This window comes from Mesitornis unicolor, unplaced genomic scaffold (assembly GCF_000695765.1).
Source record: "Mesitornis unicolor isolate BGI_N332 unplaced genomic scaffold, ASM69576v1 scaffold18055, whole genome shotgun sequence".
NCBI lineage: Eukaryota > Metazoa > Chordata > Aves > Mesitornithiformes > Mesitornithidae > Mesitornis > Mesitornis unicolor.
The window spans coordinates 135,818-160,253 of record NW_010187778.1 but is presented as its reverse complement, the minus strand read 5'-3'; the positions used below and the strand labels follow the sequence as shown (position 1 = coordinate 160,253).

General features: G+C 40.8%; 1 protein-coding gene across 1 annotated transcript in view; it reads right to left on the bottom strand.

Moving 5' to 3' along the window:
- LOC104541502 (dystrobrevin alpha-like) overlaps positions 1 to 24,436 on the bottom strand; it is an 84,049-nt gene that overhangs the window by 49,680 nt on the left and 9,933 nt on the right. Inside the window, 2 exon segments of the mRNA XM_010185580.1 lie at positions 745 to 830; positions 6,153 to 6,366. Coding sequence (XP_010183882.1) covers positions 745 to 830; positions 6,153 to 6,366 — 300 coding nt within the window.

Here is a 24,436-nt window from a genome sequence, read left to right as displayed (position 1 = left end):
TCAGCTTTTTGCCTACTGCCAGCTTACCATGTCAAATCTAAATCTTGACAATGAGTTCATTACGTCAGTTATTATTGTTTTGTACACACAAAGCACTGAAGGTCTTTCAGATGCATTACTTTTCACTCCATTTTTTCTTTTCTGTTTTTTTTTTTTGTATAAAAATGTCACAGTTTTATTATTTCAGAGATGCACATTTCTCAGCTGTTACTTTTCCCCTTGTTTAAAATTATCCTAAGCTTAGCAAGGGATCATAGACTAAGGAACATTTATCATTTTTCAGGCTGTCGTGTCAGCTACTTCAGTTCCAGGAACTTGGGAGGGAAATTCTGGCAACAGGACCCTGGGATTGCTGACCTGAAAAATCAGCATTGTACTCCAGCCTTCCACTGGATGGATTCTGCTCCTATTAAAGCAGCCTAGGGAACAAACAGTAATCCATTTACAATTTAAGTTCAGTCTGTATTTGAGTTTCTACTTAGTAATAATATATCAAAAAATGGCACCAAATTTGGAAGACTAGATTAGCACCTGGGATTACTATTTGTCGACTCCAATCAACAACAATTTGTAAATTCAATTTTCTTTGTCTGTGGTAGAAGGCTCAGAGGAAACTGAAGGTTGACATTAATCCTTTGGTCAAAAAAGTCTGAAAAAAATGTTGTTCTGCACCTGAACTATGGACATCACAGCACCAAGTACAAAGATGATTAACAGGCAAAAAATGTCAACCAAAAGACTTACATCTTAATTTGTCCATGATCTTTCCTCCACAAAGAGTTGCCAAGGCCATTTTGACAGCAAAAACAGAAATTTTACCATGTCCTTCCCTGTTCAGAAGTAGAAAGTAGACATATTTTATATGTCCATTTTATAATATGGACCTCTTTCCATTTAAAATATATATCATTGACATGACACACTGTAATGCACACTATATGTGGATTGACATACAAAGATGTAAGACCTTTAAATCAGGGTTTTTTTTGTTGAAACACACATAAAGAACTAACTAACATAATTCTGTAAAGATCTCACAGACTTATTATGTCTATAAAGCTCGGTATTAAACTGTTTATCTCATTATACACGAAGGAGATTATCATTATTACTGCTACTTGTGCTACAGCAGCACTAGGAGGCACCTATCACACTCATGGTGCTCCTATCCTAAGTGCATTGTGTATCTTCTGTCCCTGGAAGACTGAAAATTAGTGCAAAAATCAACACTGGGAACAAAAGTAAAGAAGCAGAAATGGCTCACACAATGGCATAAGCTGTGTATTGCACCTGTTAATAAGTCCTGACAACTACCTTTTAAATGATACACCTGACCCCTATGAACCTTTAAGAAGGACTTCGCTGAAAATTTGAAACATACCTACACCCAGAATGAGCAAAGGACATTTGTTGTGATGCACAGAAGAGTCTTGTCCCTGGTTTGCTCAAACTGAGGTTACGCCTGGCTCTCTATTTTCAACTTAAAATGCACAATGCTGTTAAACACCAAATGGACACAGGAATATGCCTTGGGGCAAAAAGACAGTATTTTTTTTCTGAAAATCCAGTCACTTTCAGGTAAAATAGAAAACTTATTTTTCTCCCTGGAAGGATCAGACCATATACTGCACTCTCAGGGTGCTGTGTTCACTTTTAGCACTTCACAGCTCTTCCTTCATCTGTCCTGAAGCACGCAATGGCTTAACTTTATTGCTCCTCTTGCTATCTTCATTCTCCCTCTACAGTCATTATGGTCTCCAGTGATTACCTACCATTACAGAAACTTTGGTGTATTTGAGCTGCATGAGTAATGCGTGACTTCACACACTGCAAGGCACTCTGAGCTCCTAAAAGACCTATACCCCAGCTTAGGCAAAATGAAGTCCAGTGATGACAGGAATGGCAGAACAAAAATGCTGTAATGTTCAGTCCCTTTCCAAAGATGAGAATGGCCATGATCTCATAAGCTCATCTGCTTTTTAACGTTCATTCTTTTGGCATTCGAACAGTGAAATGTGTTTTTCTTGGATTTTTTTTTTGTTGGTATACTCCTCTCAGTACATTAAAGCATGCTATGTGCTTCACTGCTACATTCATTAAGGCACTTATGAGTCAGTTCCATAAGGTTGGCTAGATAATAATTTTTAAATGTAGGTGAATTTGGTTCATTTCTACATCAGCGTAACCCATGATTCTAAATATTAATTCTAAATATTCTTCACACTCATTCAAAATTCTGCTTTCTGTCAGAAAATCAACTAGAGATACAGACAAAAAGAAATAAATTCACCATTTCAGTATTTAAGATATAAATCTTTATTATGCTCTTTCATGCTGCCTTTCGTGCACATTTTCTTTTCCATTATATTGTGTTCTCTTCTCTTCGTAAGATTAAAATCACAGTGTAGCAATTTCCAGTCTTCTTTATTCCCATCCTTCATTGACTGGATTCTAATTTGTGCAAACCAGGACTTAGCACTGTTGTGGCTGACAATCTGGTCATTTTGTATTCCTGTTGTGCGTGTCATCCTTTAGATCTTTGGGAATTTTTCTTCACTGTTTCATCACAAAGTTTGCATCTACTTTTAAAAGAGTTGTTATACTTAAGGAGAATAAATGCTGAATGAAAGCATTATTAAGAAGCTATGGAAAAATCAGTGAAAAAATAAAGCCCATGTGGAATTGCTTCAGATTTAGATAATTTTTCCCAGTAGGTTTAGTTACATTTACTAATGGGATTATATTTTTGAATGGCAGACATATCAACTCACTTTCAGCTTTCCACCCCAGAACCATCAGCTGTTCCCATACTCAAATGGGAAGTCTCTCTTCAATCTCTCCCTTTGCGTTGATTAGTTTTGACACTGTATTTTGTCTCGGTCATTTGTATTCATAAAAGCATCACTAAAGCCAGTATAAATTCTATTTGCCCTCCAAATGCGTATGTGTGTGCATGCATACATATACACACGTGTATGTATAAATATATGTGACTGATGAATGGACAGGATAATGAGGCCTACTGACTTGCCAGCATCATTTGGATCCAGAAGTGCCCTAAGCTATGTCTAAGCACTACAGATGCCCTTGACTGGCAGCACTGGGGCCCCACACTGTTTGCTGCCTAAAAGCAAATGCTGAAGCAGCAGCTCACAGCAGCATGAAGATCTCTACTGAAGTCAGTGCTCCCTGAAAGAAGCTTTAGGCTGGCTAATGCAAAGAGATATAAATTTTACTAGTGGAAATGGGAGAAGAGAGAAAAATATTTTTGTTTTATATAGCACCTCTCTTACTGAGGTTACTCTTCAGATCCTTACAGAAAAGCACTAGAAGCATAAACGACGGCAAAAACAACCCTTGAAGCTAGTGTGTACTTAGCAACAACATGGGATGGAGTACTCAGGAAAGGGAATGATGGCCAGGGCTTAAGGTTATCTCCTGCCACTTGGGGAAAATAAGGACAAAAAAGAACACATGCTTTTAGACACCAGGGCAGAGCAGAAGGTTTCCTCTTCAAATGCATGGCTGCAGAGAGATGTGGCCTCTCCCCAGAGCAAGGAAGCCCCACGGACTGTCCGATAAAACCCACAGGCCATACAAGGCTAAATCCAGTTCCAGGGCCTGAATTTGCCTTTTGGATCAGCAAGGAGAGTGGTAGCAAATGGATGACACTGACATCTGTCAGGATCTGTAGCAATACTCACACTGAGACAGCCATATGGTGGGGATAGCTATAAAGAAATCATATCTTCAGAAATAGCATGTGTCCCATGAAACAGACATCAGGAAAAAATGATTTTTCTCATAAACTAGGCATGAAGTGATGCTCCCCCAATGCTTTAAGTTATCTTTCCCAAAAATAATGAAATTCTTCAATTACTTGTGGGCCTCCTACTGTCCACTCTAATCAGGACAGCCAATTCAGAAATGTCAGAGGCTATAATTACAAATTCCCATTTTCACAAACAGGTTTCAGAGAGGAAATTTTATTAGAATCAGGCAAGATTCTTTCATTTAGAAGATGCAGAATGCATAATGGCCAAATCTCTGAAATGCATTTTTTTGCTTCATAAAATCTAGCTGGCCTGTATGGCTTTCAATGATTAGCAAAGGTGGAAGGAGAAGAAAGGGAATTAAACACTTCACAGCCCTGCATAGATGCTCTGGAAACAGAGAAAAGACCTTGCTCCTCCTTCTACAAACTTGTAGCCTTCAGCAGAGAAGGACCTTTCTGCTGCACTGCAGGGGAGAGAAAAGCATAGGAAGCAGACACATCAGCTCTGCTTAGACTCCAGCAGCTCTCGCACCATCCCTCTCTCTCCGTTTCTCAGAAACAGTGAAATCTGGACCACCAGCTGTTGCTAAACTAACGCTCAACCCAAGACTTCAGTAATCTTCAGTAAACCATACAAAAGGATAGGGCATATTTTGAGAATCAGACTCTTAACCTGTGTGTCTGTGTCTGTGATAGGTGTCCAAACTCCCACGGCAGTAGAGAGAGACCTTGTCAACACACATCTCCGTGAAGCCTGAACTTCGTTATCTTGGATTGCACGTGAACCTCATCCGAGGTGCATTTAAAATGGGGTGACAGGCAGTCAGTCCTTGTTTTGGATCCCAGAGCTGGAAGCCTCTTCCTAGGGGTCCTTTGGGTTTTTCTATCCTTCTGGAAAGCGCATCCTGTGCACCCCACTCAGAGGCAGCACCACAGACTGAGCTGTTGCTCGGCAAACACGATGTGGGTCACAGCCTCCTCAACCCTGGGAGCTCCTGCGGGAGCCTAGAAACAGGTCATGACCCCACAGCACATGGGATGTTACCAGTGAAAACATGACCTTGGCCCTTTAAGCACATGCTCTGTTTCCCTATAGGGGAGGTAAAATCCTCTCCTCTGCAAGCAGCCTTGACATCCAGCTGAGGTCTCTCCCCCGCTACAGCGAGCTACAGAACAAGCATGCTATTGTCAGTCTTGCTTACACGGTTCTGGTTCTTTCCTTGTGTTTAGCAGCTGGGAAGCAGTTTGCTTGCAGCATGCCATTGCAGACCGCCATCCACGCATTCAGCCATTTTTGCCATCCTTCAGTGTTCTTGTCACAGCCACAGTGCTACGAATTAAAATGCCTGTTCCTTCTTTTACTGGCCTTGAGGGGAGAAAAATATGCCTGAAGTCTATGGTTTCACAACACATCGGCTTCTTTCTTTCCCCTCAGAGGGGCCAGAGGGGAGGTTGGGTGCAGCCTTGTCATGTGGAACATCTACTTCTTCTCCCTGTTGCCATGGCAACTGAGCCGCTGGCTGGTCTGGCTCCAAAAGGTGCTCAATGGTACCCAGCACCGGGGCTCTCAAGAGAGAGGACAGGAAAGAGAGAGGGGGAAAGGGGCTGCATTCTTATTTTAATACATCATGGACAGTGTTTTCAGCTGCAGAATTTTCAAAATATAAACCATAAAGAGGCGAAGGGTCATCTGCATCTGTCAGACTTAACCACCATTCTCCAGTAATTCAGTTTTGAGGACTGCAAGTACGGCAGTACAGGTTGATGACTACATATTCAGAAACTGTAATATGTATACACAAGTATAGTTGTTAAGGTAAGGCTTGCTCTGTCTTGAACTTGTCCTTTTTGCAATACAGGTCCCATGCAGTAATAAACAATGTGAATTTCAGCATCAACTCCAGGTCTTTATCCTATTTCTGTCATGGTCTCAAAATCACGCTGCACGGGCATGAGCCAGAAAAAAACCCAAATGCTTACAGCTGCAAGAACTTGCAGGAAAATGAGCTCTTTCAAAATAATGAGCTATTAACCCATGTCACTGCTGCAGAGGCATTGCAGTGGTGTCAGCCACTGCTGTGTCAATAAATAACAAGGCAAATGAGAAGCTGATGTAAATTTGTTTCTGTAGATAATTCTTCTTTGATATAAACTGGAACAAGTCTGAGTAACTGGATGAAAACACAGTTGTGCTGAACTTGGCTCGACAAAAAGGAAAGCAGAGGTCCTTAATTTAGGTTCTCTCCCTAGTTAGCACTATTCACAAGCTCATTATTTGGGTCAGAATTTAGCTTGTTTGATTGTTTTCCAAAGATATTTCTGGAGTGAGTAGAACCCTTTAACTGGCTGGGAGAGTAGGGAAGAAAGGCAGACTTACGGATCAAAGGCCGCTAGCAAGAAGTTGAGCAGTAAGCTGATGGATTGCTCCACGTTGATCTGGTGAGTTGTCGGCATCCGCTTGTTGAGCTGGTAGAAGATGGTTGAAATCACCGCTTCCAGGCGAGCCACGTTCAGTTCGATGCTGGGGTCCAGGTTGTTGAGTGCGTTTTCCCGCAAGGCTTCTATGACGTTCCAGATGTCCACGAGGTGCACTGCGGTACAGGACAGAAAGAGTCAGCAGGGACACGCACTCCTGAGAGCAACTGAGAAAAAGCCACCTCATCCCACAGCATGGGGAACAACACAGTCACATAGGACACACTTCAAGAAGAATTAAATGGATGAGTGTATTTTCCAGCACTGAGAACTGAACTTGGTGGAGGGAAGTGCAAATAACATTCAAATCCATTAATAAGCAAACAATATATTGACATTATTAGTTGTAATGAATACAACCTCAGCTCAGGAAATCAATCCTCACTCTGTACAGCATTCAAGTCAAAATCTGTATGTCACAGAAATCACTGGAAGGTAAACATAAGCTAATTGTTTTTCTGAGCCATGCCTCTATGAATCTCCATTCAGAAATTACTCTTAGATATTAATTTGCATAGCAGATGGGCTTTTCAGAAGATCCTATGAATACTAAGTGCTTAACACGTACTGACATTTTGAAAATTCTTTTCAGCAATTTGTATGGAAAGCAAAATATTTTACAGAAACAGAACTGCGACTGAGTCAGGGTAGACAAGCTACATTTAAACAAAGAACACGTAATGAAGTGATCCCAAAGTCTTATTTTGTGTCTTCTAAATATATTTGCCAAATGATTTATTAAATCTCTCTCCTTGATAAAGTCTCGGTCTAAGCTGAATTTTATGGGCCCTGCTTTTACCTACAAGGACAGCTTAAAGGACAATCTCTGCTCACCTCTCATATACTGTACCCCAACAGAAATCTTGCTGGCATTGCACTCTTATTGTGGCAGTATGATTGGCTTGCCACACATTGGCATTTCCATAAGCGGTGGACCATGTCAAAAATTAAAAAAGCCCTAAACTCATTCAAAATTTGGATTTAGTTCAAACCAGAACTCAAAGAATCATCCCTTTTTTATCTTAAGTACTGCCTACTGTCTTACTAAGCTGTCAATAAGAAACAAATCACAAAGTTCAAGGTGCAAATTCTCTTTTTTTACTGGAGAAACTACCGTACAGTTCTTACTACTTAGCATGGCAATATATCTTCTGACATATCAAGTGCCATCTGTATGTGGAAGGAGATGCATTTTTTATTGTGGACAGAGAAATGTAACTCCAACCCTCATCATTATATTTTTACTCGCTTGGTTTGCAGGTGCTGGCTCAGACTGCAATGTGACATGATGGTCTGATGGCATGGAAATGTAAGCTGATACTAGACAGATAAATGAAACCAGATATACTGTCATTTTACTTAGTCTAGAATTTTTCCCTTTGATTGGGTTTCTTTTCTTCTACCTCAGGAAAACATTAATCTCTAATGCCCTGCTACTGCATGCATAAGCCCCATACAGGTGAAGGGCCACAGCAGCAGCAACTACTTCAGGCACTAGACAAGGCACTTGTCCACTTTCTTCTGGTTGTTCCCTAGCAATTAATTGGGAAAAACTGAAAGATGCAGTTCCATTGTGATACCTAAATATTTATTTGGCCTTTGTATTAAAAGGTGCTGTCTTCAGAGTGTCGTTCTGAATTAAGCCAAGTGGGTGGAGCATACAACCTCTCTGAACTCTTCCTTTTTGTCTTCTAGCTGGGAGAAGAGCATCTTCTCCGTAAAAAATCTGGTATAGGTCTCAGACCCTTTGAACGCAGTCATTCCCATTGCCATTCAAGCAGTTTGCACCACCAAGTTGCTACAGAGGTGATCTGGGTATATGGGAGATGACTGGTCTCCAGGAAGATGGCCTGCACGTAATAACCGACCCTTTCTGGGCAGTTTCTCCCCATGGCTTAGAGGCCAAACTTGGCAGAGAACAGAAGTCACCAGAAAGCAGGCCATGGTCTGGTCCAGGACAGAAGGGTTAATGAGCATGTCCCACTCTGGGTCACCATTGTAAGGCAGCCAAGAAAGAAATACAGAGCAATATGCCAGAAGATGCAGCAACAGGTTGGACCATGTGCACGTATTTTGTGACCTCAAAGGTCACAAAATTAAGGGAAGGGCAAGCAGGAAGCAGAAGGTTAGGTGTGATGTTTCCTTCAAGGTACAGCTGTCACTGGCCATGAGGGCTGTCTCTGGTAACTCAGACCAAGCAGATGAAGGAGAAGGTACCAGCAGTTTCACCAGGCTGGCTTCTGGGTGCGAGGGTTATGTCTGCAAACTGTTGAACCTGAACTGTAGCTACACTAACAAGACAACAACGTGAGAAATAACCAGGCTTAACAAATGGCAAAAAGGGAGTAATGCATACATAGATGGGTAGCCTTGACTTGAGGCTACACTAACAAGAGAATAACCCAAGAAACAGCTTAAACTGAGGTACCAGCTTAACAGCACTGCTGACCAAGGCAGAAATTAATAAGGCAATCCTACAATAAATAATGAATAAGGATGCAAAATCAGCAACACTGAAGCTACTGGGAAAAGAATAAACAGGGACAGGCTGTTTATTTGGGAGTGCATAAGCATGGTAGAGGAAGAAGCATGGAGGTGGAAAAGTGCAATACAAAGGGTAACAGATCATGCCATCAGAGCTGCTTGTGGGTACCTCTTAAGCAGCCCTGCACCTGATCAGCACAGAGAATGAACACAGCAATAAGCCCGTTTTTTTGACCATACCTGTATCTAGTTTATTTCTGCAGGTGTGGGGAACTGCGATGTTTTCCCTAGTACTCACAAAAGGACATTCAAGGAGTGCGAACCAAACACCCAGACACTCTAAAAGTGAGAATTTCACACAGCAATTTAGCTTAAATTGCTCTAGCCTAGTAGTGGAAAACTCTTGAATAAGAGAGCACGGAGGAAAACAGCTGGCACAAGGAATGAGGCTGAAATGGGGCTTGATGTCTGTATTCTTCACATGATCCAGTACTGATACTATGTGGCTGTCAGATTTTCATGTTTGGTTTGTTTTTTTCCTTTTTCCCACCAATACTGCATTTTTCATAACATAGTCATATCCAGAGTTAGTTCTGATGATGGCCCTGGGAAGCGAAATATCCAGAGGCTAGCAGACGTGGGACTAATAATATCAGTACACTAACACACCTGAGAGAAAAAGACTGTTTTTAGTGTTAACTCTAACCTGAAAGCCTCATAAGCCATCTTGAAATTCATTGGTATGCCAGAAAGGTAGGGCACAAGACTACAAAAATGACTTATTGGAAATTATACAGCAGTAACAGTCCTCCGCCCACCATAAAATATTAGTCTCAAGGAACTGCTGTGCATTTGTACTAGAAATTATTTTACTTGGGCTTTTTTTTTTTTCAGAAACACTTTGCTTCCACTTGAAGCTCAATAAACAACAATTCTACCGCACCATTTTATTTTGCATTTTATTCATGAATTTCAAATCTCTCTACAGAGGCTGGAAAGTAATTCTTCCTGGAGGAGGAAATGGAAGATGGGCAAGAGCCAGACTCTTTAACGAGATCTGCTAATTTTGAAAATATCTGCTGAAATGTCTGGCTCAAAATCACAGGGAGAGTTTGTGAGACTGCTGTACAGAGGACTGATGTCTCTGGCCTTTACTCAAGTCAGTTTTTATGTTATGGACAAGAATTCATTGTCCTAAACTTAAACGTCAAAAATTAGATGTCTACTCTCAGCTGGTGATCAAGGCTCCCTCTAATGTCAGTGGAAGAAAAAGGCACTCATTTGGAGACGAGTGGGGTGAACAGTGCTTTGAAGGTGCCTATACTTCTTCATTGACTCCAGACAAAGCCAAGAGTGACAAGTTTACATGAGACACATAACCTCGGAACTGGTAAAGTTAACTGAGATGAATCCCACACCTTGCTCTTCAAACATTAAGAAAAGCTATCTTTTCTGTTCTGACTACTGCATGGCCTAGAATAATTCAGGTTTTATATGAAATATGAATAATAAATGCTTTAATCTGTATGAACAGCTACCATATCCTGTCATAACCATGGCCTCTTACACTGCATCACTTAACCTTGTGCAGATTACATTTGGGTGAAGTGCCCTACTGATGATTTTCAATCATGTTTTTTTCAAGTTTACTCACATAGTAAGCAGACTCTTACATATTGTATCATGTTACCAAGTCAGCCTACCAACAACAGGAAGAGGCAGAGAAAAACACAGGCCTCTGCAAGTTCCACTCTGTTTGTCTGTACTATTAGAAATTTATGCCTACAGCTAATATGATAGCAGTAGTCTTTTCAATGTAGTAACAGAAGGTCATCCCTGCAAACTTTGCATAAGCTTATATCCCTCTCATTTTAATTTTCATCCTCTCTGCTACCCATTTTCTATAATACCTGCTATGCCCATTTACTTATCCATCCCTGAGATTGTTTTAATCTCACTGAAGAAAGCATGTCTCCTTACTTTGTCTGCACAACACGTAGTGCACTAAAACCCCAATGTAATTTCTACACACTGGTATGATGCTAACAAGAAGAGTTTGCAGTGTTACAAACTGCTTATAGATGCAGAAGATCTTTCTCTCTCCTAAAATCTGCCTTAAATTACCTCAATAAGGTAAAACTCTACATGTTCTTTTTAAACTTCTCTTTGTTGTTGCTGCTTTTGCTGCCTTACCCACATTTCCCTTTGCAAAGGGAATTATTCCTCAGTATGAGAAAGATGCCCTTCCTGAAAAGGATCTGTAAAGCTCCAGAAATCTGCCAGTTGTTTCTTCAGCATCAGCAGATGATCACCAGGCAGTGGGAGTAAAACCTGCTTCTATCTAGCACCTGTGGGGTATAAGGCAATCCAAAATTGTGCAGCCCAGCCAGTCTTCACAGACTGTTCAAAGGCCTCACACAGTAAACAGCACAGCTACCCAGAAAATCTCCCTCATTTGCCTGATGTCTGAAAAAAATGTAATGATTTCCACGAGCAATTGTTAAACTATGCATTTCCCCTTAGATTTGCTGCTAAGTGATTTCTAAAGTCACAGGTAAGCTAAACATCTGCATTATCAGATCTTCTATGGCAAACACTGCTCATTTAACTTTTATGAGATAAGTAATATTTAAACACTGTCATAGTTTAATTTAATATTTGAGCACATTTTGTAACAGGTAGTGATTAGTCAATGTAAACAAAGTTCCGTATCCGGACTGAAGTGGGACGATGCGGATGAGCAGCATTGCGGATGAGCAGCATTACAGATGGCTGCCATTGACTCTACAGCAACTGTTACCAAAAAATGCACACTTTGAGGAGACCCTGGCTGAACTGCAGAGAATGAAGATTACAACATGAAAACATACTCCAAATAACAAATGTTTTCTCCTTCAGTGGACTCTTTCACCTGTTAAAGCAACATTTGGAGAGTGCCTGCTGCCAGCACACTGTAGCTGAATTGATCAGTCTCTCTCTGCAAGATGCAAGAGTGGATGAAAGGTGGTTGGCTCAGTTTGAAAGGAGTTTTGTATTTTCCTCAAACTAAAAAGTTTTCAGACACCCCTGAAGATTTACATCCTGCCCTTCTGCCTTCACCTGTCTGCAGAACATCTTTTTCTACGGCCTTTTACTACTTTGATGATGAAAAAGAGTAATTAGTAATTACAGTGCAGAATTCCATCACCTACAACTCTTTCAACAGGATAATTTGTGGAAGAGCTGTACTCTGGATGCATCTGGAGAAAGCAGAAGTTAGGACAAAATCATGTTGCTTACTATAAACGCATATGTCAGTTTTATCAATCTTGATTCTCCCTCTTCAAGAGTTTTTTAGTCTCATTAGCAGGAAATCAATGTACTTTTAATATACTCTAGCTAGTAACTTTAATTTACTTGCAACTTGTAATTTTCTGTTCGGTAGATAAAGGTATCTTGACAGTCAAAATGTGAGAGGAGAGATGGACTACACTCATTGTTTTTTGACTCAAAGCGAAGAAATTAAAGTTTATTCATGCAATGAAAAATGAAGTCTTCTTTCTGTCATGTAGTTTACTCAGAATTATGGAAACGATGTGAGATACAGATTATTATCTTGGATATATCACTAAGCTCAAAGGAGGCAGATTACTTCAAACATCAGTTTTCAAGAAATGATGTTGCACTAAGCAAGCATTAGAAAAGAAAACTGTAGTGGAAGATTTGTCTTCTAAGTAGTAAAAAAAATAACTAAAAAGTCTGTGTGCTTTAGCTTTCTTACCATTAAATGGATCTACAAAAATCCTCGTCTGTTCTACTGCATTTTTTGTATCCCACCTGAGCCTTGAACTCTACAATGTTATCTTTCAACTTGATACTCAATGAGCGTGGAAGAGAAGATCACATTCACTCAAACAAGTAAAGGGACTAAATTAGGGCCTTAATAATCAATGTAAATTTACTTAACGTATGGTAGGTCTGACTAAAACCAGGTTAAACATGCCCAGTTGACAGTTAGGACAGAAATCCCCCTTCATAGATTTTTCTTTGTTGGTGAACACATGAAAAATTTTTAAACAAGAATTAATTTAAATTATTTCCAAAATTTTAGTATACATTTCATTCAGATTTTAGTCCAGCAAAGCTCTTAACAGCCATGCTTGAGTTTAAACATTCTAGTACTGTCATTTGGAATCAATGGCACTTGAATGTATGTCAGGGGTTTCAGGTGGATTTCATTAAAAGGGAAAGATTTATGCTTCCTTGTCTAACAATCCCAAAAATACTATAAAATATGTTAGACATTTCTTCTTTTTTTGATTAGAATCTATGAACCCATCACAAATCAGGGTACTGGAGCCATCTGTCATCATCACTGCTATGAAGCCCTGAGAAGTCACTCACTCTTTCTGTTTGGCTCCCTCTCTTCTGCTGCCAGGAGGGGAACGGGGGACTGAGCAAGGTGCGTTTTCCCTCTGAAATACACCTGTTTGTGGCCAAGCTGCCCCTCAAATCAGTCACCTGTAGCACGATCACCAAAAGACTTACCTGCATGTCCCACCACTATGCAGATTGACAAGCCAGCTACAATGGTTGCAGTCTTTTACACTCTCTGGTGCCAAATTACATAAACAAGAAAATGTACCTGGGTGTTGCTTCTGCTCAGGGTTAAAATGAGGTACCCAGCTTCTTGGCTGGGTACATCTGGTGACAGCTGTCACCCTACACGGCCTGGCACAACCAGGCCACTCATTGCCCAAACACCTGAACCTCTGCTCAGACTGTACCTGGAAGTGTCCTGGTTGTTCCCATATCTGCACCCACATCTCTAGGGATCCTCATCTACCTCCCTTGCCTACCTTTACTGCCAGACACGGTTCATACAGTCCAGTCACTCCTACCACAGCTGGGCACCTTCTGGACAGCTGATCTAATAAGCTTAGTGTGTGCTGGGCCATGACCCAATGTTCTGCAGGCCAACAACAGCTCTGGGGATGGTCACCACTGTTTGAATGTGTTAATGTGAAAATGTAGTTCACTGCATCTTCTTGCTATTTCACTTGATTTCTACGTTTTGTAGATGCAGTGATTGGTGAGTAAATACTACAAGGTTGAAGAAGAAGTTAACAAAATATTCAGAATATTTACTGTCACGTTATTCTGATCCCAAAATGTTTTAATTTTTAGAGATGTGTTCATTAGATCCATGCAATAGTATGAAAAGTTGTAAGAGGACGACATATTGATACCAAAGAATAACGAGAGACATTTACTTCTTTCTTCACAAAAATCAAAGTCTTGTCAAAGACTGCCCACCTGGAATGGCATTTGGCAAGACTTCCTGGCAAGGTTCATCCTCAGGACAAAGGCCCCTGCAACAAGTGGGACAATCTGGAGCAGGGAAGACATCAATGGAAGAGGATCCAGGCAGGGGATGTTTCAACAGACTGGCATAATCAAGTCCATATGATATGATGGGGAATGCACCCACAGGAAAGGGAGAGTAGTGGCTGTTCTTTATTCTGACTTTAGCAAAGCTTTCAACACGGTGTCCCATAATATCCTCATTGTCAAACTATTAAGTGTGGGCTGCGTAAGCAGACAGTGATGTGGACTGAAAACTGGCTAAACAGATTAGCTGAACATCTTGTGCTCGGTGGCACCAAGACCAGCTGGAGGCCAGACACTAGTGATATATCCCCAGGCTTGATACTGAGGACAGAACTGCTTAACATCTTTGTTAATGACCTGGATGATAGGACAGAGAGCACCCTCAGCAACTTTGCAGCTGATACAAAATGAGGAAGAGTGATTGATACACCAGAGGGCTGGGCTACCATTCCTCAACTGTCACATGGGGAAAGATTGAGAGACCTGGGACCATTCAGCCCACAGGAGGGAAGGCTCATGGGGACTTTCTAAGTGTGTATAAACATCTGACACAAGGGAGTAAAGAAGATGGAGCCAGACTCTTCTCAGTGAAAGGACTGTGAAAGCACAGAAGGCAATGGGCACGAACAAAAACATGGGAAAGCATTTAAACATAAGAAAAATAAATCCCTGTGAGGGCTGTCAAACACTTGACAGGTTGACCAGAGAGGCTATGCAATCTCCAACCTCGAAAATATTCAGAACTGAACTGGAAACAGACCTGAGCAACCTGTTCTAGGCAAGCCTGCTCTCTCCAGAGGTCCCTGCCAACCTCAGTGATTCTGTGATGTCCTTGTTTACTCATTAACTTATATTGCAAAAAACATACAATAACTCTTACTGGAGAGGCATCAGTGTTGCCACACTGATTTTTCTCTAAAGCCATTACTCCAGTAAGCTGTGCTCCAAGTGCCTTTTCACATGCAACAAAGAAAACACCACAGAGCTCACTCTGAGGCCCCTTGAATGGTGGAGAAAGAGTCCTCCATATTCTCAAGAGGTTTCGTGCGAGGTGTACAGAGGGCCTTCACAGCAGTCTGCATACTCACTTGCTCAAGCTTTCCTTCACGTGCCAAGGGGTCTCAGAGGGAAGTTGTGGTTTCGTTTATTCCCCTGTCAGCTGCATGCATTCCTCCTCCTCCTCGGTATCTCTTTGCCTGTGCTGTGTGTGGTATGCAATGACCCAGCAAGAAGCTGGAGTAAGGTTATCCACTTCTACATGCCCACCCCAGAGTGAGGAGGACTACCTGGATAAAGAACTAAAGATTCAGACCAGCCAATAGAAACATCTTTCTTCTGAACCACAGTGCAGGTGGAGGAAGTTAGCTGCGTTTGGTCTCACTGAATTCATGCAGACCACCTGTCCATGTGGTACACACACACCACACAGGACACGCTGGACTTTGCGCAAAAGGGTGTGTGGACTAAGTCTGCCCAAGCGATGTCCAACTCAGCAGGAGCATGCGTTGGTCAGCTGCACACTGCATGCACAGGAGACATCTCTGAGTGCCTGCAAACCTGTTGCTGGGTGTCTGGAAATCTGTGTAGAACTGAGGCACTGAACTTTTTGGGGAAAAGTTTTCGAGGTTCTCCTGTCCACACAGGCAGGCTTGCTCACCTCTGTTATGCCCATACCTCATCCTCACCTACTGTTATGCCAAGAGGGGAAAATTAGTTATTCTAAAACCTTCCAAGATTCTGATCACTACAGTACGTTAAACAAACGTGGCCTGTTGGAAGTGTCTGTCAACTTGGCCACGTGCTACTAATGAGGAATAACCACAAGGGTAACAATACACTGAAATGTGGTCTTTTTGCTTTTAATATGGTACCTGTCAAATCCACCAAGGTGTAAGAGTATGTAAAGATCTCCAGTAAAATTCTTCTCTTTTACATTAATTTAATTTTCAATAAAAGTTCCTTCACCCCCTGCTGTCATTTCCTGCTTATTTTGCCTCATCTATATTTAAGTGAAGCCTGAAGGGCTCTCCGTGGGTGGCAGAAGAGGCCGTCAGCCTCCCCAAGGAGCAGCACTAATGACAGCCGGTTCTGTGAAAGGGAACGGTGGGCGATGCACCCTGAAGTGCTGGGCTGGGAAACTGTTGTCATCTGCCTGTCACCCAGATGCTGGGAAAGCGTTTTCTTTTTTTAAACACATTTCTTGAAATAATTTATTTGAAATGCTGAATGAAGTATGACAAATAAAATAATTTAAAAAAACTAACTTTAAGCTTCTTATTATTTTGAAGACAACCAGGAAAGACCATTCAATTAAAACTCTGCACTGTTGCTAAGAAGTCACATAGCTTAAATCCATTGATTATGCATAATTTTCCTAAGACTTAAAACATATTAATGAATTAAAGACCAATGTGTAAATAGCTGACCTGTTGCTACCTGCATTCCATAGCCAGAAACTTTACAAGCCACCTCCCCAAACAGACAACGGTATTCCTAGATTATGCACCTCTATTATTCTTGCTATCCCACCATAACACTATTTTAACAAGAAAGGCTTTATTTGAGTCATTGTGAAATCAGGCCTCAGTCTGATTAAATAGCTCCCTCAAATTGGTTTTGCAAGTGTCAGGTTTAAATTAGCCATGGGGATGTGAGGTAGCAAAACTTGGTCAGGAAATACATGTGACACACAAAACCTTTCTCATTACTCTTAAAATAAGGTCACTCTGCCTTACATCTGAGTTCATATTTCAAATAGTAAAATTACAGCATTTCAAATCTTAAATTAAATATAACTCTTCTGTCCTGTATTACAGTAAACAATGTATTAGGAAAAAACTTCTACACCCAGAAAGTGGCAAAAGGTGGCAAAAAACCCTCTAAGGCATGGTGATACAGTGTCTGGAGTCGGCTTCTGAAGTATCATCTCTGTTAAAGACCTGGTGACAGAAACTGAGTTATGAAGACTTTCAAAATAACATTTCCAGAGGAAAAAAACCCAACATATTGCAGCCCTTCTATTTAGCAGATTAAACTGGAAGTTCTGAAATGACTGACCATACGAGACGAAAAGCATACTTTTAGAGCCTGGCACGACTCAGATCGTGTGTAACAACCCCAGACAAAGCAGCGCTCAGAAAAGAGGCGGGACAGGGTGCCCAAGCCTTCTGCAGTCCTGACCACAGGATGGCACTACTGGGTGTATTTTAGTAAAAGCAGCGCACATTTGCTATAACATGTTAACTCTCTGCTGGCACAGTGTCAAGAGGCCTAACACAAATCAAAGGCTGTGCATCCCCACCACCGTTTCCAGAAAATGCTCTGCCTGTGCATTTGGTTGAATAAAGACTGTGCTTGGAGGCCTGGCAGTGCGGATGTCCTACAGGACGTCCTACATAGACGAGCACACGCGATAGGCAAACGATAATGAAGCCGTGAGGTGGAAAGGGCAGAATGTTTTCATGCTGAATGTCCTTATTACAGTGATAAAATCTTCCCCAGAAATATGCTTCCTCAAATGACAAGTCTGAATAATACTGCATCTTTCTCTTTTAATAACTTCAGGTTTTTTTCCATTGATAGAACCGCTGCCAGCTCCCTCTATTCTACCAAAACCTCCCTGTTCCAGAAGAGGACCAGCTCTTACTTTGGCATTGTTACTAGCAAAAAACAAGTGAAGGGGAATATAAATGTTAACAAACTGGGTTATTTATATTTTTTATTAATCCTGAAGTGGTATGCGTTACCAGCTCTAAGGATATATAGCACATTATCCCCAATCTCATATTAACTGCTGGTTTTTTAAAATAGCTTGTGTTGACAAAAGAGTACATGATTTAACAGTTTTTTGTAACAATTCCTTCCCTCATGGCTATGAAAAAAAGGCTGAGATTGCATTTTCAACCTTTAAGGTTCAGTCATATCACAAAGGTCAATGAAAAAGAATAAGCACCTATTATACATTTAAAGCTGCTTGAGGACAAAAACTCTCCTTGGGCCATCTCCTGTTTTTCAGAGTGTGACCCATGGATTTTTTAATCTGTAATTTTTACAATAATTTAGGTTGGCAAGACTGTAAACAGCAACATAAGGGACAGAATACTAATGAAACAAGACTTGTGTATTTCCTTGAATATAAAAGATGTGATATTTTACATAGATGCATGTTCTTAAGCTGTTCCTTATTCTATCAATTTAAACAACTTCTTATGTAACGTGGACTAAATTTGACCCATAACATTTTCATCTATTAAAAATAATTAGAGAAATGTTTAAGCTGAACTTAATGCTTGGGTAAACTGTCTGATACCAGAATTGCATTTCTCACGCCTAGAGCACAGAAGACAAACTAAAGAGTGCTTCTCTTTTCTGAAGAGCCTGGGTCAATCCAGAGGATTTCTGGGACAAAATCCTAACATCAAGCTCTGCTGCTGAGAGCAAGAGCACTGCCATGAAGCAGGACACTCATGTGACATGCAGGACTCGTTAAAAAACATCTCATGCTTGAAGTCATAAGGACAGTCCAGACTCTAATCTTATTCAACCTTTTGCTGAGATTGGTAATGGAGGTGCTAATTACTGCCCTAGGTTCAAGCTTTCATAGGTACTTAAATACCTATTACATTTGAAACCCAAAATCTCCTGGGTTCCAAGCTATAATAAGCTTTGAGATAAGGAGAGACAGATGCTGGTATCTGGATGATCCATTCTGAGTAGACAATATCTCATTCAGAAAAACTGTAGAGAATATTCAACTAAACTCTGCCTTTGTGTTCACACAATCTTCCCACGCTTGCCCTCCTGCCATTACTCATATTTAAAGCAATGACTGTTGCAAGAACCACACGGTGCTCCAGTTCCCCCTGGCTTATTTGCTCAGAAACTAGAACCAGGAGGCAATTGCAGTGGCTCCCATTGCAGCTATTTACACTGTCATGCACTAAAACTTCACACCACTTAAGGGAACAGGTACGAGGAACAGGCCAAGAAAAGGGGAAAAGCTCCAGTTGACACAAACATAGCTTGACAATCAGCAGCAATGAGAAACGAAACAAGACTGCAGCACGTGAAATGACAGATAAATGGAATTTAAGTGAAGTCCCCCCCATCTATCCTTCCTCCTCTGTGTAACAGAAGCTCTTTAATGATGTTGTCAGGGCCCCTAGATGGAGTAAGAGCTTCAATGTACAGGGCCACTTATCTGTCATCCTTTATTTTACACATGCAATCCTTAAAGATATCCTGCAAATCCAAGACAAAACCAGAGTTTCAAGGCAAAATATAGATGAATGAAATATGGAAAACTAAACTCGGGGGAGATCAGCACCTTTACAAGAGATGCAGTATGATACTAGCGCTGGATTCATTTAGCAGAAATTGAGTTCAACCTCCTCAAACAACAGACACCGACAGACTGATTTATTCCTTCCTTCATGCCACAGTAATGTCAGTGAGTTCAACCGAGTTACTTTCAATTTACTTTCTGTCAGGAAAGGAGACATCCATCTCTCCATCCACATGGACCGAATAAAAGGCTGAGCATATACAGAATTTCTCCTGGAATCAGCCCACACTTTGCATGGTAAAGGGCCAAAGACTGCTTGCAAATCCCCTGCTAGAAATCCATTGTGGCCAGCAATATCACAGATATAATTAAGTCTGAATTCAGTCTAGAAATGCTTTAATTCAGCACAAGGAAAACTGCCTCTGTAAACCCATTGTATATCACAAACATTAACGCCAGGAAGCTGAATGTTCATTGTGCAGAGTCCCAGAACTGTATTAATAACAACACACACTGAGGACATTATATTGTGCGGTCTCTTCACACTTATAAAAGCAGGAAATTATTTTTATGGCCAACATCTTCTGTTCTCACAATTTGTCCTAGCATACCAGCTACAAGCTGTATTAAATCTTCCACCAAGTCTAACAGAAAATAATCCTAGGTGCAGATGGGGGGTAAAAATACGAGGTAACAGTTAAACTAAAGCTTCTCTTTGAATATTCTGGGTGGTATGAAGCTATCTATATTGTTAGAGGTAGAGAGTTTAACTTTTGATGTAACTCTGAAAACAAATAGACATGGAAAAAAACCACTTTGAAGGAGAGAATGATACTAAAAATTATGTCAGGTACTACACTCTGACTGTCCTTCTGTGGACTATTTGCTGGGTTCACCCTGAGGAAGCCCATAAATACTGAGGCTATGGACAGCCAGCATCCTCGCTGGCTCCACAGTAGTTTTATTTGTAAAATCTACTGGAGACTCAAACGGAAAGGGAACAAGGAAAGACTGGAGACAATTCACACCATCTCTGGGAGGCTGCAGCAGAGATCACTGTTTAGGCAGGAAGGTGGTGCAGAATGTGTGGTTAAGGTAGAGGAAAGCTGCATAATGTCTACTCATACTCCAAAGCTGACTGACAGCATTAAAAACCAGAAAAAGGCAAAATGACCATGATCACCAAACTTACTGTTATCTGCTCCAAGCAAGATTTCTTACCCTTTTTCCCCCTTTTCCACATAAATATGTTGTCATACTGCAAAAAAATAACAAAATGACCAACAAGTGACAGGCATTAGGACACACAGGCAGGACAGGCCCAGCATCAGGACAGGCCCAGCAAAGTGCCCAAACGGGACAGATCAGAATAGCCCAGGAAGAGGGAACAAGGGCTCAAATCTAAGAGAGAGTTTGCCTGAAGAAAGGTGCTTGGAGCCAAGAGGATTAACAGGAAAGGAGAGAGCAGCCAAGAGAATGAGAGTTGCACAGAAGTCAGAGATAAAGCAAATGCTACAGATAATGACATGAAGGCAAAGAAAGCACAGGAAAATGATGAAGGAGGAGACTTAAAAACAGCTACAGTTGGAGAGTAAAAAACAAGAGGGCAAAAGAAGTGAAGCAGCAGCAGCATCCCTCAGAAGACAGGGTAATCCTGTTATCAACAAAGTATCGGTTTGTTTGCATGAGACTGTATGTCTGCATATATTTTGCAATTTTTAGACTGTCTGGAAGAGTACTAAGCTAATGATAATTTATTTTATTTTGTTTGGAGCGTGCATTAGGAGCACTGATGTGAAATAAGAAGCACAAACTTTCTGGTTTTGGGTAACTAGTGGAAAGCCTGCCAGCCCAAAGGTGACTGACGCCTGTTACCAGCAGCAGATGTTCAGAGACATCAGTGGGGAACTGAACAGACTGTCCAACCTTAAACCTGCATCCGAAAAGCCATCAGAAATAGCACAGAGAATGGCAGCTATAGCAGAGTTCAGGAAGTCAGTAAGAAGAGATTTCCAGCTACGATCCAATTACAAAAGCTGTCTGCAGCCAGGCAGGCCTGAGCCACCTGGGTAGCAGAGGGCAGCGTTTAGGTATGCTTGGGACGTGGCCCGGTCTATGTACCTGTCAACTTCTGACTCAGAGGAAGTCATTTCAGTCATTTTCCTCTGTAAAGGGCAAAATAATATTAGCTGACAAACTTCTGCAACTATTTTTTTTTTAATAGGAGCCACTTGAAATCATGGGTATGTTTTAAAAATCAATCTCTAAGCAAATGAAACAAATGAGAATTTAAGATATATAGCCTTGTTCGTTTCACTCTTTTTGACATGAAAATGAATTCCAAATGTCCACTGATAGTTTTTGTATCAATCTTGCATGAGACAGACTTGCAGTGGTAGCCTTTAAGAGCAAATACTCAGGGATATCAGAGATACCACAACTCCTTTACGTAGCAACAGTCCACTTCGTGTTAACATTGAAGAAAAGGCTGAACAGTAGTCCCTGCATGAACCTGCCAAATATACAGGTTATATCTCAGCTCTCTAACAGCTATTATCATCTGTCAACCATATTAATAAACTTTTCCAGTTAAAAGGAAAAGAGAAGAAAATCTGAACCCATTTTCAGGATTTTGTGCTGTGAGTGAACACTTACAGACTAAAATCCTTATGACGGATTTGTCTGCAGGGAATATGCTAAATCAAGCCCTTTTGAACTTTTGATTAAATAATTGATGCATAATGCAGAATGTATAATGTATGCATCCTTTCCCCATAGTTGCCTGGAAACCCATATGGAACAGTACTAGCAGTTCCAGGAGCGTTTAGTCTCTAAGTCACTGGTAAAGACAAAGGAACAAAAAAGTTTTAAAAATCATTAACTCATCTTTCTTTCCATTATTCAAGTACTGCAGGATAACAGAATTAGTAACTTACACAATGATATCATGATTCTTGTAATACAGAATGCTTTCCCTCTTTTTAAAGCTCTCTTTCGGAGATACCTGAATAATGTCATTCACTAGAAGTGAACTATAAGACTCAGCTTCTGTTAAAACAGAAAACAAAAAACACAACTAATATTTCCAGCCTCTCTCTTTATGTAATAATAATAAACAGATAATAGAATATCCAAGACAGTCAACAGAGAAGAATAAAAATAAGAACTCAAAATGATGGTTTTCTTTTTTCCAAATTACCGGATTTTTAAGCATATCTCATAGAAGACCGATCACTGAGGCTTTAGAAGGATATGAGAATGCCACGATCATGAATTCAAGAGGCAGATTGTTTCAATCTGCAGCCAAGTAGACCTTTTGCACTTCTTGAGTAGGCAACATTGCTTGCCATTCAGTTTGACTACTCGGCCTGAATCTATCTTGCGCTTTATTGCTTCCAAGATGGATTGAAAACCATGATAAAAACCAGCAATGAGAACAGAGCACTAACCATGGAAACATGCAGTGATGAAAGTTTAAGTTATTTAATCTAAACAGTTCTGTAATCATGATAATTTGGTGGCCCTGTTTCTGACAGACAGCCTGAGAAAAAGAGAATGAGAGGCAAGCACAAAACAGCACAGGCTATACAGTCCTTGAGGAGTAAAACACAGGATATGTTGAATTAATGCCTCATGCCACAGCAGAGATCTTCATTGCACGGTGAGGGTACCACCACTGAGCATTTCTTGTGCACTCAGTTTAACTTCAGAGAGAATAAATACTCACTGAGTCAAGGAAAGAATGGCTTTATACTATGGTGGCAAGAGGTCTCGTTTAAGTAAAGAGAAGCAGTTTTCAGTTCCTTAGTCTGCTAACATATAAAGATGAAAAATGTGGCGGTTAAGCATCAACAGGACAGACTTGAATACTTCTGAATATCCTCCAGCTTTGTGTTTAGGGAACATTTTTGGCTATGTAAGATCAGTGCAGATTTTGTCATGCAGAAGAGAAACTTGAACCTGCCTCTCCCGTTGACTTCCTCAGCCACTGGATAACACAGAGGTCACAGCACCATTTCCAGTACGGCATCAAGACTTTCATTTACTTTCTTTATACTACAAGTACCAGATACTGTGATTTTGCATTTTGTGGTGAATGGCATGTTGAAAGGGATGGGGTAAAATGATATTTTAAGTGTCAGCCCAGTATAGAAAAGAAGAAAAAGCCCCAACCTAAGCCCTAGTAATTTTATTTAGGTTTAATGAAATAATTTTTTAAAAGTGCTTGTCATCCTGATGGGGGCCAGTAGCTCACACAGGCTGATCTCATCATCTGATACCCAAAATGTCAGTTTCTAGGACAAAACCAGTTCCAGCAGCTTGCTGTAGCATTACAGGAGGTACAAGAGTACAGACAGAAAAGAGCTTTAAGAAAAGCATCTAAAAATAGTGTGTTTACAATAACTGTCATTCATTTTCAGCGGGAAATTATTGTATTTCAGGAGGGTGAGAAATTATTCCAACTTAAAACAAATGCAAAAAGGCAGATCAGGCCAGGGAGGCACCCAGAAGCCTGTGTGGAAATCAAGCTGACATGTCTACATGCCTCAGCTGTGACTACTTAAGCCCAGAGGAGGCAGGAGGAAGAGCAGGCTGGAAGTTGAGGAGACTGTCTCAGACACTCACAAGGTCTTCAACACCATCCTGGCAGCTGCGCTCCCTATGTGGAAACAGCCGTACTACAACTTGGATAAGACAAAACAGTGAAAAAATAATCACTCATGCAGAAGATGATTAAAGGAAGAAACAAAGACACTGAAACCCTAAGATGCTGGGATTAAACTGCCAGAGAAACAAGCTCCCTTTTTGTCAGTATTAATTAAGCCCCACATTACTATCACCAGCATGGCTTTAGATTCAGGCTTTCAGCTGTCAATGATTTATTTCAATCTAGGGAAATCAGCAAAATCTGCTTTTTGCAGCCAGAGTAATAGAATAATCTCAGGAAAGTTCATCAAGGACAGCAGCAGTTTTCCAGCTGCACAGTTCTGTATTAGTGAGTGACGTTTAATTGTACAACAGTTTTGATTACAATATCTTGTTATGTT